The sequence below is a fragment of the Petromyzon marinus genome, chromosome 28 (genome assembly GCF_048934315.1).
Source record: "Petromyzon marinus isolate PM22_M1 ecotype Great Lakes invasive population chromosome 28, UKy_Petmar_22M1.pri1.0, whole genome shotgun sequence".
NCBI classification, from domain to species: domain Eukaryota; kingdom Metazoa; phylum Chordata; class Hyperoartia; order Petromyzontiformes; family Petromyzontidae; genus Petromyzon; species Petromyzon marinus.
The window spans coordinates 1,962,118-1,975,839 of record NC_133694.1 but is presented as its reverse complement, the minus strand read 5'-3'; the positions used below and the strand labels follow the sequence as shown (position 1 = coordinate 1,975,839).

At 56.5% G+C, this 13,722-nt stretch overlaps 2 protein-coding genes across 4 annotated transcripts; one reads left to right on the top strand and one right to left on the bottom strand.

The window, feature by feature from the left end:
* Nucleotides 1–308: 308 nt before the first annotated feature.
* LOC142929285 (protein SCO1 homolog, mitochondrial-like) lies at nt 309–8,071 on the bottom strand. 2 transcript variants are annotated; one of them, XM_076070242.1, is made up of 8 exons: nt 7,881–8,071; nt 6,123–6,233; nt 5,664–5,780; nt 5,337–5,427; nt 4,258–4,455; nt 3,093–3,185; nt 2,377–2,492; nt 309–1,743 (listed from the first exon to the last, which is right to left on the bottom strand). In XM_076070242.1, exons 1-8 carry the CDS (start codon nt 8,025–8,027, stop codon nt 1,609–1,611), a joined length of 1,008 nt encoding a protein of 335 aa, XP_075926357.1. In that variant the 5' UTR covers nt 8,028–8,071; the 3' UTR covers nt 309–1,608. The 2 variants fall into 2 exon arrangements, with proteins under 2 accessions (XP_075926357.1, XP_075926358.1); XM_076070243.1 differs by lacking the exon at nt 6,123–6,233 and having other exon boundaries at nt 7,881–8,069.
* A 604-nt stretch (nt 8,072–8,675) lies between these two features.
* ARMC7 (armadillo repeat containing 7) lies at nt 8,676–13,654 on the top strand. 2 transcript variants are annotated; one of them, XM_076070244.1, is made up of 4 exons: nt 8,676–8,971; nt 11,442–11,585; nt 11,837–12,123; nt 13,019–13,654. In XM_076070244.1, exons 1-4 carry the CDS (start codon nt 8,821–8,823, stop codon nt 13,118–13,120), a joined length of 684 nt encoding a protein of 227 aa, XP_075926359.1. In that variant the 5' UTR covers nt 8,676–8,820; the 3' UTR covers nt 13,121–13,654. The 2 variants fall into 2 exon arrangements, with proteins under 2 accessions (XP_075926359.1, XP_075926360.1); XM_076070245.1 differs by having other exon boundaries at nt 8,685–8,941.
* Nucleotides 13,655–13,722: the final 68 nt, after the last annotated feature.

Sequence of the window (13,722 nt, the reverse complement as noted above, 5' to 3'; positions counted from 1 at the left end):
CCCTTGCCGCTGCCTCAACAGTGCAGGGTTACCGGTCACCACAGCGCTCGTGCCAGGATAGGTGTAATTGAAACCGTCATGTGAAGTGTCAAACACTCGCTGCTGCTGGAGGGCGACTGCGTCCATCTTAGCAGACGCTTCCTTGACGAGCCTCCACAAAGGCGGATCTCGACACCGCTGGTTGCGGTCATCGGCGAGTCCACCAGACTCCAAAAGAGGAGACGGGGGGGGGGGGGTCACCTCTCGCAGCCGCGGACCGTTACAGGGCAGAGATGACCATCGAGAGACGGAGGCGAGAGTAAATGTGGTCGAGTTCACCGATACCCCGCGGAGCTCACGTTTTACTCGCGACAATAAAGTTCATGGCAACGACGACGACGACGACGACATTAACACAACGCGGAGACAAAACGGCGCTGCCCGTGGTCGAGTGCCGCTCCACCGAGGAGGCCTCCCCCCTCAGCTCCACGAAGCGCCAAAGGGGGGTCATCGACGGCGTCGCTCGTGCAGCCGGGGAAAGCCTCGTCGAGTTTGGAGAATCGCCTCCGAGGGAGGCTCCTGCCACACGCTCGAGGGACGTTTCCGCCGGATTTTCTCTTTTAAAAAAAAGCCAACCGCAAACCCCACCGCCGCCCCCTTCTTCACGGCACGCGGACGGGGCGGCGCCACGAAGAAGGGCCATTGGCCGAAACGACGCCTATTAAATATAGATTTAAAACAAATCAAAAGCCGCGCAGTTACAGACACGGGACAAGTTGAGTTGTTGTCGTCGTCGGCGTAGGCTGCGCTTGTGCACCGCTGCCAACGCAGAAGCAGCATCGGTGGCGGCGACGGCGGCATCGTCAAACGGATCTTTTTCGCGGAGTGTTGCGCTTCATGTGAAACGGGACCGGAGAGAGCCCGGAGAAAACGCACCCACACCACCGGGAGTGACGCACACGACGGGGAGGGGGGTGAGGGGTGACAACCCCAGGCTCCGTGTACGCACAGGGTCATGAACCCACTCTGACGTTGTCCGTCCAGACCGCCACATCGTAGATCCGGGAGGCAGCGGGGTTGGGCGTTTCGTAGATCCCCCGCGTGATCCACTAACCCTCGCTCTCCGAAAGCGCTGGATCACAGCCGCGTGGCGCCGTGGTCCGCCGAGGGTTTAAACCGGTTTGGATAAACTTTAGATTCGTCTAAAAGTGCGGTACACGTACGTGCGCGCGCGTTGTACACGAGGTGCATGTGTCCTAATTGTCTACGTGAGTTACACGTGTGTGTGTGTGTGCGCGTCACACCAGCGTGTTACGTGCGTGTGTGTGTGTACATAGCTGGTCCCTTTGATCCCAATAGGGTGAGCATCCCCTGGATCCCGTCATCACACCTCGCCACAAACACTCGCACGCTACACCACACCACTGACACAAGCACACCTCAGCGCACCTTACCACTAAACACGCCTCACTACACCTGAGGCGCAGCCACTGCTGAAGGCAGAGATAATTACACCTCGTGTCCCCGTGTCTCTCTGACCCTTGTGGTTTTGTGTCTCCCCATGTCTCCCCCTGTAATCGTTGTTTCCCCTCTCTTCCCGTGTCTCCCCCACGCCCCCCACCCCCGTGTCTACCCCCCTACCCGCGCCGCCCGCATGTGAGATGCGATGGCTCCCGAGATCTCCGACGCTCGCTTGTTCTGCCCAAAATACTCGGCAAACGACCCGTCCGGGCCCAGCAGATACATGATGATGGTGTGGTCAACCTACACACCACACATACACCACACACATTATACACCATACACACCGCACCACACCACACACATTATACACCATACACACCGCACCACACCACACACATTATACACCACATACATTATACACATTATACACACCGCACCACACCACACACATTATACATATACACCACACCCACACACATTATACACCATGCACCACACACATTAAACACACCACACACATAATATACAACACTACACACATCACACATATACACCACGGATCGCACACAACACGCACCACACACATTATACACCACACTCCGCACCACACGAGAGCAATGGAGTGATGCTGTTAAGCCGTGACGTTGTGATGGTATGACGTCTTCAAGGTATGACACTGATGGCGTGATGCTATGATATTGTGTGACGATATGCCATGATGATATAATGTCATAAGTGATGGTATGACATAGCAATAACGTAAAGTGATGGTATGATGGCAAGTGATGGTATGACGATGCGAGTGATGGTACGATGCCGTAATATGACGTCGTGAGATTATGATGTCGTGAAGGATGGTATGATGTCGTGAGAGATGGTATGATGTTGTGAGAGATGGTATGATGTCGCGATGACGACGACGTGATGACTCACAATGTAGTCGTTGTCCTCATCGCGGGGACCCTGGCTGTAGTAAACGCGAAAGGCGCGGGACATCTCATTGATGGCGTCGGCAGAGCCAGTGAGACCAATCAGCTTGGGAGAGAACTCTACGAGACAAAGACAAAGACAGCCTTAAACGAAACGATTTCATTTTACCAGAAGCGACCTGGCCCCAAATGATAGCTCCTCGAATTGGTTCATCATCATGTGGAAATTTATAGGAGCCAAATACTCTAAACGCGTGATATGTTGATTCTATACATGTGTAGTGTAATAGCGCCGGTTGTTGGACAGCAGCGGCAGCTGTGGTGGACAGACAGTGCACACGCCGGTGAGCGTGAGCACGGCCGTGTTGGCAGAGCGGAGGAACTAGGGTAAGGGTCACGGAGGACCCCATCTGGAGGCCCGTGGAAGCTGCAAGCGCGTAGCCACACGGGGGAGTGGGTGGCCAGCACCATGCCTTGCCACCTTTGTCTCCCTCATCGCGATGTGTCACCCACACTGCACCGGATACCAATCGAGGGGAAGCCCAGGACCGGTTCAGATAATTGGTCACGGTGATCTTGGCCACGAGCCGGAATTGAACTCGGGTCGGCAGGTTCGCAGTGCGGCACCCCAACCGCGACCGCTCCCCACACGTTAACACAACGCACAGACACGCTGACACACGCGGGTGTCTCCCCCACGCTCCCCCCCCCCCCACCCACCCTTGACGTATTTGGCGACAGCCTCCACGGTGTCCCTCTCGGGGTCGATGGTGATGAACAACGGGGTCACGTTTGGCAGAGACGGGATCGCGTCTGCACACACACAAAGACAAGGATCCCCCCCCCCCCCCGTAAAGCCTTAGCAAACTGTTGGGGCAAGTGCTGTTAGCGAGTAGCACCTATGGAGGCGGGCACGGCACACGAGCGGGTGTGGTGGCCAGTGGCACGCCCGGCCGCCTTTGTCTCCCCAGTGGCGATGTTTACACACCGCACCAGGTACTCATTTTAGGCCGAGCAGACCGAGTTGACCGAGTTGAGGCCCAGGACCGGTTCAGACAATTGTCACACTGGTGTTGGCCGTGAGCGGGGATCGAACTCGGGTCGGCAAGTTTGTAGCGCAGCGAGCTAACCACTACACTACCGCTCCCCACATATACACCCTACACTACCGCACCACGGCGCTTGTGCCAGGCCAGGTGCACTGAGGCCACGTGAAGTGTCGAAAGCTCGCTGACAGGGGGTCACAGGTAACTGAGATGACTGGCACAAGCACCACCTGTGCTCCCTGCTGTACCAACACCCTTACACACCCCCCACACACCCACTCCGCCCCCACACACACAAATCCTGCACACACACACCGCCTACACCGCCCACACACACACACTGCCCACACACCGCACACCCCACACACACACATACACCCCACACACCGCAGACACACCCCACTCACACACACCCCACACACACACACACCCCACACACACACAATCCACACACACACCCCACACACACACCCCACACACACACACCCCACACACACACACCCCACACACCGCAGACACACGCACCGCATACACACACACACCCCACACACCCCACACACCGCAGACACACCCCACTCACACACACCCCACACACCGCAGACACACTCCACACACACACACCCCACTCACACACACCCCACACACCGCAGACACACTCCACACACACACACCCCACACACCGCAGACACACGCACCCCACACACACACACACCCCACACACACACACCCCACACACACACACCCCACACACACACACCCCACACACACACACCCCACACACACCCCACACACCACACACACACACCCCACACACACACACACCGCCCACACGCACACACCGATCTCGTCGACGACGGCGATCATCTTCTCCATCTCCTCAGGGCAGATGTCGGGGCAGTGCGTGAAGCCGAAGTAGAGCAGCACCCAGTGGCCCAGGAAGTCCTTGTCGGAGCGGGGGGCCCCCGTGTGGTCCACCAGCGAGAAGGGGCCCCCCAGGTTGGGGCGCCCCACTGAGCGGTTGCGCTCGCGCTCCATCCCTGTGGGGCACGCGCATTGCGTGCGTGTGTATGCGTGTGCGTACGTAGGTGTGTGCGTGTGTGTAGGTACGTGCGTAGGTGCGTGCGTGTGCATGCGTATGTGTAGGTACGTGCGCGTGCGTAGGTGTGTGCGTGTGTGCGTAGGTGAGTGCATAGGTGCAAGTGTTTGGGAGCATGAGCATTGGAGTGTAGGTGTAACCGCGTGTGCGTTTCAGGGTTGGTGTGTGTGCTTTAGTTTGACGGTGTGTGAGTGTGTGTTTGACAGTGGATGTGTGGCTATTTCATAGTGGATGTGTGTGGGTTTGAGTGTGTGCATGTGTGCAACCAAAGTGCAGACATACAACGCACGTACACGTGAACACGTAACACAAACATGCGGGCACAACACATGCTCAAACGCGTAACAAGCACGTACGTGTATGTATGTATGCATAAGTATGTACACCTGTGCATAAATACGTTTGTGTATATACACGAGTACACGTGGGTATACCCGTGTGTGCGTAGCGGTGGTGAAGCGGTTAGTGATGTGTTACGAACACAGCAATCAGAGTTCAATACCCGCTCACGGCCAACGCAAGTGACAATTATCTGAACCCGAATCTGGGCCTCCCTCCAACTTAGGTTGTCCCAGCCTCAAATGAGTACCTGGTGCGGTGTGCAGTAAACATCACCACTAGGGAGACAAAGGCGGGCAGGCGTGGTGCTGGTCATCCACCCCTTCGTGTACCGTGCTGACCTTCATAACAGCATTTGCCCCAACAGTTTGTTAAGGCTATACGGGGGATCTTTGTCTTCGTGCACAGGTGTGCCCGTGCCCGCGTGCCCGTGCCCGCGTGCCCGTGCCCGCGTGCCCGCGTGCCCGCGTGTGTGTGACGCACGCTCCTCCTTCTGTGACTTGTAACTCTTCATGCCGAGCAGCAGCACCGCCCCGATTCCAAACGTCACAGCCAGGGAGCGCCACGACACGGGCTGGGAGCACGAGGGAGCGAGGAGGAGGGGGGGGGGCAGGGGGGAGCACGGGGGAGAATCATGGACCCTCTTCACTCACACTGAACAATGTTTTCTGTCTTCACTGTGGACCCCCCCCGTTACAAACGAGACTTTTTAGTCTCAAGGTATTATCCAGATTAAAATAGCCCGCCCGCCCCCCCCCCCTAATACGAGGTGAAGTGGGGGGGGGGGGTAGAGGGGGGGGGAGAACTCACCCCAGCTCTCCGCTCTTTACGCTGCCCGGGCGGGGGAGGGGGTATGGGCTGTGTTGCGTAGAACCTCCACGAGGGCCGGTCACATGACCTGTACAGCCTGTCACGTGACCAGCAAGCCTGTAAAGACAAAGACCCCCCCCCCCCACATATCCTTAACAGACTGTTGGCGCAAGTGTTGATAGTGAGCACCTATGAAGGCCGGTACACCAGCATCACGCCCAGCCGCCTTTGCCTCCCCAGTGGCGATGTTTACACACCCCACCAGGCACTTGAGGCCGAGTAGATCTAGGGGAGGCCCAGATAATCGTCACTGGTGTTCGCCGTGAGCGGAAATCGAACTCGGGTCGCCGGGTTCGTAGCGCAGCGTTCTAACCGCTGCACTGCCGCTCCAACACAGTAAGCCTGCACACACAAGCACCGAGTCACCAAACCCACACTGAAACCGCACAGTGAACTCACTGTTTGTCTGCGCTCCTTCAACGCAGGAACAGGAACACAAAAACTGCCCCACCTCTCCCTGCTGAAGCCCTCTCTCGTCACGGCCAGCAGCAGTCCACACTGCTGCTGCTGCTGCCGCCATAATGCGCAAGAAATAGGAATTGCACATTTCAATTGTTATTTGGGATGTAAAGACGATGGCACCACATGTTAAATATTTGGTGTGGGTCATTTAAGACATGGGACGAGGGGGCGCGGGGGGACTCTGGGGGGGGGGGGGGTACGATGGAGTCGATGGGGGGGAGCGTGGGCCCTGCCCCTACCCCGTCCTTCCCCCGGCCCCTCCCCTCGCATCCTCTATTTTGCTGACTCAGGATGATGAAACCAGAAAGTGAGATGAGCCACCCCCTGACTGCTGGGAGTCAACGCGGCGGCAGCAGCAGACGACGACGACTCGCATAGTGGAGTCTCATGCTTCATGCCCGGCTCCCTGCAACACTCACCTGGAGGAGCCCGAGTGAAGGACGCTGCCAGAGCAGCGCTCTTCATTGCAAGGCCCGCGGGCCACTGGCGCCCTTTAAGTGCTGCCCCCATCATCATCGTCGTGATGCTGTCACAAACCCCCAATGGTTTCAAATGGCGTGGCGGCCCTCACACCGATGAGGTCTTTTCGGCAAAAGTGACCACCCACCCCTCCCTGAAAATGAGTCAAGAACATCGTGCTGTAGGGTCTCAGGCTGCCGCCGGTCCGTCTCACGCCACCCCCTGGCCCATCTCACGCCACCTCCTGGTCCAATTCACGCCACCCCCTGGGCTATCTCACGCCACCCCCTGGGCCATCTCACGCTACTCCTTGGGCCATCTCACGCCACCTCCTGGGCCATCTCACGCCACCCCCTGGTTCATCTCACGCATTAACATCTCCCAGAGAGGGCAATGTCTACAGTGCCCGAAATGTCGCCCATTATATTGTTTCATTTAAAAAACAACACACCACGGTGTTAATGGCGGACGTGTTGAGGTTATTTTTTCTTTATTTCTCTGTTAGACAATTAAGTTGCGGGTGACGGTCACCGCAGCGCTCGTGCCAGGCTAGGTGCACACATAGAGGGAACCCAACCCGGGATATGATCTATCCACTGTTAGATGAAAGCCTATCCTTCTGTACGAGTCAAGGTCTATCCGCTCTTGGATAATAACATGACCATCATCACGACAAGCCGTGATCTGGATGGTCTTTTCTTCTTCAATAACAATGACCATCACCATAATTCGTGGTCGACTCACGGCTCTCGTGCCAGGCTAGGTGTCCCCACCCACTCGGCTTCCACAGATGAATCCCACCTGGGCATATTTTTAAGTCGATAAAAAAAACTGTGCAGAAAGTTCAACACAATACCGATCCGGTCACCGCATCGCGCGGCGCTTTCAGATGCGCTTCTGCGGCCGTCTGGAACGCTCTTCCTTCCGACATCAGGAAGCCACTGGGTAGCTCCGGACTTTTAAATTACCATTCAGATTGACAAACTCATTTCTTTAGAACTCCTTTTTGTGCTTAGTTTGTGTCCCCCCCCCCCCGCGCACGTCCGATTAGCACGGTTGGCTACGTACGGTGCGAAAAAAGTTCTACCTCCGTAAAAATCAATACCGGCCACCCGAACACAGACGCCGGGAGTGGTGGCAACCCGCGCTGGTGAGCGTGGCGAGTGGGGGGGTTGCCACCTGTTCTGGGTCAACCCACCCACCCAACAAGCAACATGACCTGACCGCGCCACTCACCAGGGTCCTCGCGTCCCCGAGCCTCAGGGAGCCGAGCCCCAGAGAACCCCGTACCAGGGTCCCGAGCCCCGGGGCCCCGAGCCCCGGAGTCCCGGGACCCCGCCGCGACCTCAGCAGCAGCAGCAGCGGCCCAGCACGCAGCGCCATGTGCGACCCTCACATCACAACCACGTGACGCGGACGCGGGGGGGGGGGCTGAGAGCGCAACCACGTGATCTGCGTGACGTCACCATGACGGACGGCCATCTTACTTGGGGAGGGAGCGAGGCGCCGTTTTTGCGAGTGGAGAGACCCGCGGCGTTGGTTTCGCGGGCGGCGGCGGCAGGAGAGCGTGCGAGCTCTCCCACACGCTCACCCCTCGCCCCGGTGCCGGCTCACACCGCGGGAGGCGAGGAGACGCCGCGGCAGCCGCAACGCCTCAAGGCGCGGGATAGGCGGGCGCCATCTTACTAGGCCTTCAAATGCAGCCGCCCGATTGGCTGAGCGCGCCACGTGACGGCAGCCACCGAATTTGGAGAAATCCGATGAGCTACGAAGCGCTTTTTTCCCCCCACAGATGTCCAATAGGGGGGCAACGTTACAATACAAAAAACCTATAGGAGTGCACGCACAAAAAAGCACGATAGGAGTGAAAAGTATAGGAAAGGTAAACAAAACAAATGTACAAATACAACTTTCAAATGAAACCTTTTAAAATAAAACGTCGTACTGTTCGTACATTTTGTGACCCGCTTTCTCATTGGCGAGGGTTGCCATATGACTCCTCCCAATACATCGGGCTCCCCCCATTGGTTACAAACAACGCAGCTAACCCAGCCGCGATTGGCTGGAAGCCGGCCACGTGCGGCGCTGTTCGGTGGCGCAGGGAGCCGGAGTCTTGTGGGGGGGTCAGCGAGGGGACCCCGTGGCGGGACCCGCGGGGGGCGACACGAGGGGGACGATGCAGGGGTCCTGGGACGTGAACGGCGGCGGCGGCAGGAAGCGGAGCGACCCCTGCGGCCCGGAGCGGCTCGCGTTCCTGCAGGCGCTGGTGTCCGAGTACCAGGACTCGACTGACGAGGGTGCAGTGCCCCATCCTCTACACGCCCCGCGTCAGCCACACACTGCGTTCACTCTGTAGTACTGTACACAGTGTTTGTAAGAGTGCATACAGTCTGCGTATACAACCGCGTGCGCACTGTTTATACTGTACGCACGCAGTCTGTACAGTGTGTACTGTATACAGCGCCGTGTTCGCGCTGTACACTGTCCGCACTGTATATACACTATATACTGTACAGTACAGTGCGTTATGCAGTATATACAGTACATATACTGTATAGGCGACGTCATTGCCCGAAATGTCGCCTATTAACTTAAATAGGGTCTCCACTTACAGTAGTGGCACAGAAAGGCAATACCATTCCCCAGCGGTAAATGAATTGAAATATCAATGTTCGCCGTCTCGCTGACATTGTTGCGTGCAGTGGCCGATAAAGGGGTCAAAGTGTCCCCCCCCCCGGCTTGTGCGGCGCTACCCGAGTGGCAGGGCCCCAACGCCGCCACGCAGCAGCACGGGTGGGCTACGTACGGTGCGAAAGAAGTGCAGGGGGAGGAGGGGGGGAGAGAGACTCCCCGTCAACCTACCGACGAGTTGGGCTCCAGAGGTTCTGTTACGTAAGTCGATTTGTTCGGAAGGCCCAACTTTACTTCTGTCGAGTCCATTAATCACGGGGAATGGATTTAAGTTGTATAATCTCCTGTAGATGTTAGATGCCACTGGTTCTTCACGTTATGCGGATGTAGATGCCACTGGTTCTTCACGTTATGCGGATGTAGATGCCACTGGTTCTTAACGTTCTGCAGATGTAGATGCCACTGGTTCTTCATGTTCTGTAGATGTTAGATGCCATTGGTTCTTCACGTTCTGCAGATGTAGATGCCACTGGTTCTTCACGTTATGCGGATGTAGATGCCACTGGTTCTTCACGTTATGCGGATGTAGATGCCACTGGTTCTTCACGTTCTGCAGATGTAGATGCCACTGGTTCTTCACGTTCTGCGGATGTAGATGCCACTGGTTCTTCATGTTCTGTAGATGTAGATGCCACTGGTTCTTCATGTTCTGTAGATGTAGATGCCACTGGTTCTTCATGTTCTGCGGATGTAGATGCCACTGGTTCTTCATGTTCTGTAGATGTAGATGCCACTGGTTCTTCATGTTCTGTAGATGTAGATGCCACTGGTTCTTCACGTTCTGTAGATGTAGATGCCACTAGTTCTTCACGTTCTGCAGATGTAGATGCCACTGGTTCTTCACGTTTTGCAGATGTAGATGCCACTGGTTCTTCACGTTCTGTAGATGTAGATGCCACTGGTTCTTAACGTTCTGCAGATGTAGATGCCACTGGTTCTTCACGATGTGCGGATGTAGATGCCACTGGTTCTTCACGTTATGCAGATGTAGATGCCACTGGTTCTTCACGTTCTGCAGATGTAGATGCCACTGGTTCTTCATGTTCTGTAGATGTAGATGCCACTGGTTCTTCATGTTCTGCAGATGTAGATGCCACTGGTTCTTCATGTTCTGTAGATGTAGATGCCACTGGTTCTTCACGTTCTGTAGATGTAGATGCCACTGTTTCTTCACGTTCTGCAGATGTAGATGCCACTGGTTCTTCACGTTCTGTAGATGTAGATGCCACTGGTTCTTCATGTTCTGCAGATGTAGATGCCACTGGTTCTTGACGTTCAGCAGATGTCGATGCCACTGGTTCACGTTCTGGAGATGTAGATGCCACCACTCCCATTTATTGTGCGGCGGTTTAACTTGAGACTCTCAGTCCGAACAGGAAACTGGACATACGGACAGGTTTGTTCTTATCTCTGAAAGTTCGCAAGTCGAATGTTCACAAGTATAGGAGTCCCTATACAAGAGGCCACGCACTGTGGGTAAGGCGAGTGGGGGACTGGGCGTGGCTACCTACGAGTGGGCAGGGCTGCCACCGTTGATTTCCGGCCGACCCCCGTGAATCATAAACCTGACCTCGTCATCCTTTTCTCCCACAACCCGCCGAGACTCCTTTAACTGGACGGTGGCGAGATGTATACATGAGGTCGTGGGTTCAATCCCAACCCTGACGCCTGCTGTATATTTGGAGTTGCGTGCGTCTCTCCCCGTGGTTGCATGGATTTTTTTTTATCCGGGTCCTCCGGGTTTCCCCTCAACATTTAGAAACATGCGTGGAGTATTTGGCTGCAATACATTTACACTTCGTTGAGCCATCATTTGTGGCCAGGTCGCTTCTGAAAAAAGAGCTACACAGCTCAGTGGGCCTTAACCTGGTACAATAAAAATAGTGATAGTTTTACACCCCGTGACCCATTAACCACATCACGTGACCATTACGTATGTCACATGAGCCTCTCGGCGTGTTTGTAAAACTGGCGGTGAACCTTGACCCCCAATAGCCTTAACCCCCCCTCCAGGCCGCCATGACCTCCACAAACCCTGACATCAATAAACCCCAGCACCACTAACCCCTTGACCCTGTATTGACCCTTCCCTGACCCCTGCTGCAGGCGCGTGTGACCAGGTGCTGGCGAACTTGGCCAACTTCGCGTCGGACCCGACCCAGGCCCCTTTCCTGCTGGCGCTGCAGGTCCCCGCGCTCTTCAGCGATGCAGCGACCAGCAGTAGAGAGAGAACGGCGGAGTTCGGCATGGGTGGGTGGAGAGACACAAGCACTCGACCGCGACCGTTGAACTGACACTAATAACACGCATCCACTAAACATAGTCACACACTAGCTCAACCACAACCACGCTAACACTCAACCACAACCACTAACACTGAACAGCACCTAACTACACTCACACTCAGCCACAAACCACAACGCCAATAACCTCCCTGCACCACAACCAACCTCCACCCCCATGCCCCCTATCCCCGCACGACTCTCGTGACCCCCTCGCAGGAGGCCTGTGTAACCTGTCCGCGGACCCGCGCTGCCGGGACGCCATCGAGGCGGCGGGGGGCGTGGAGGCGGCGGTGCGCTGCCTGTCGCGCGCGAGCGAGGAGACGGTGCTCTCGGCCATCACCGCGCTGGTGCTGCTGCACCAGCATCGGCACCAACGACAGCAGCGCGGGCCGTGGGCGGCGCTCCCCGTGGTGCAGTGCATGCTGCGCCTGCAGCAGGCGGAGAGCGCCCGCCTCCGCACGCTCGCAACCCTCTTCCTCCAGGACTGCTGCAGCCCCGCGCAGGCGAGTGCGTGTGTGCGGCTACATCGTTTGCCGGGGTCATCTCGGTCATCTCAGTCGGTCGTGACCTCCTGCCAGTGGGCCTTTTGACACCTAGCATGGCACGAGCGCAGTGGTGACGTCACCGCCACTCAGTCGTGAACGGCGGTTGTTGTCGTTACATTGTCTGTGCGGCTACATGGGGGCTCTTCGTCTTTGTCTGGGCGGGACCAGCGGAGTCAAGATCGGCCTCCTTGGAGGAGGCTCGTGAAGGATACTACTGGGCAGTTGGAGGAAGTCGCCCTCCCAACATCAGTGGAGGGTAGAGGAGTGACGCTGACAACAACGAGCGAAGCGCTAGGCGCAGTAGTGAGCACAGGTGGTGAATCTGTCAGTTGTCTCAACCAACCCGCGGCACCTGGGTCTCTTCCGTGACCTGGCAGCGCACCTTCGGCACTTAATGTGACCTCAAGGTGCACCTAGCCTGGCACAAGCACCATGGTGATGTCTTCCCCACAGTAGCGAATTGTGGTTGTTGTTGTGGGTGGTTATTGTACTTGTTGGTGTATGTGTATGCGCATGTGAACGTAAGTGTCTGAGCTGGTGCAGAGCGGTAGTGTAGTGGCAAACTCACTGCACTACAAACCCAGAAACTAGAGTTGGAGTCCCGCTTAAGGCCAACATCGGTGACGAATATCTGAAACCGTCTTGTGCCTCCCCTCGGTCGACTAAGCCTTAAACGAACATCTGGTGTGTCGTGTAAACATCACCACTGGGGAGACGAAGACAGCCGGGCGTGGTCATGACCACCGACACTCAAGTGCCATGCTTGCTCTAATAGGTGCTTGCAGATAGCAGTCGCCCCAAACAGTCTGTGTAAGGCTAAATGGGCAGTCTTTGTCGTTGTGTGTGTGGGCAGGTGGAGGAGGCACACAAGACTGAGAGCCAATCCGCCGTGGGGATCCCCCTGCCCCCAGGGCCACCCCCAACCACAGACCTTAGTTCGGGCAGGGGACCGTGAGGGGAGGGAGAAGGGAGGGGGGGACTGGGCTCCACTAACCCAGGCCAATGTCTTTTCTGGGGATAGCACCGGGGCGGCCCCGGGCCATGGAGACTCTGTGGGTTTGGTGCTTCCCGTTCAGCAACAAGAATGTTGAGTGTTTCTCGCGCGTCCGTAACCACATCGTACAACGTTGCGCAATCCTCACACACGGAGCCGCGCGCGTGCTTATGCACGAAAGGAAAACCAGAGAGCACCTGGAGAAAACCCGCACGTGCAAGGTGGGGCAACACTCTATCCCGTATAGGTGGGACACATGAAGATGAATCCACGCTTGCTGTACTACCTTCTCCTGAGCGAGCCATGGGTATGGCGGCACCTCCTCGACCCCCACGGGAAGGGAGTTTCGCGACATCTGTACTGCGATCCACCAGGCCTCGCTCCTGCTGCCTCCACAGGCAGCCACGCGTGGCGTAGACAACCTCTGCTCAGCCATACCGAGGTGCAGAGTTGTGGTTAATGAAGCGATTGTAAATAAATATATTTTTTAAACAAGTTGTTTTTGGTGGCGTAATTTTCTTTTCGCCCCGCTATCATCCCGCGTCGCGTTCGAGACAGAGAAT

What these genes read in the sequence shown, in the direction of transcription:
- LOC142929285 (XM_076070242.1), bottom strand. Translation starts at nt 8,027, where the DNA reads ATGGCGCTGCGTGCTGGGCCGCTGCTGCTGCTGCTGAGGTCGCGGCGG. An exon ending in TGAAGGAGCGCAGACAAACA is followed by an intron (nt 5,781 to 6,122) that starts GTGAGTTCACTG and finishes TTGTCTTTACAG; the next exon opens with GCTTGCTGGTCACGTGACAG. An exon ending in CAAGTCACAGAAGGAGGAGC is followed by an intron (nt 4,456 to 5,336) that starts GTGCGTCACACA and finishes CGTGCCCCACAG; the next exon opens with GGATGGAGCGCGAGCGCAAC.
- ARMC7 (XM_076070244.1), top strand. Translation starts at nt 8,821, where the DNA reads ATGCAGGGGTCCTGGGACGTGAACGGCGGCGGCGGCAGGAAGCGGAGC. An exon ending in AACGGCGGAGTTCGGCATGG is followed by an intron (nt 11,586 to 11,836) that starts GTGGGTGGAGAG and finishes ACCCCCTCGCAG; the next exon opens with GAGGCCTGTGTAACCTGTCC. An exon ending in ACTGCTGCAGCCCCGCGCAG is followed by an intron (nt 12,124 to 13,018) that starts GCGAGTGCGTGT and finishes GTGTGTGGGCAG; the next exon opens with GTGGAGGAGGCACACAAGAC.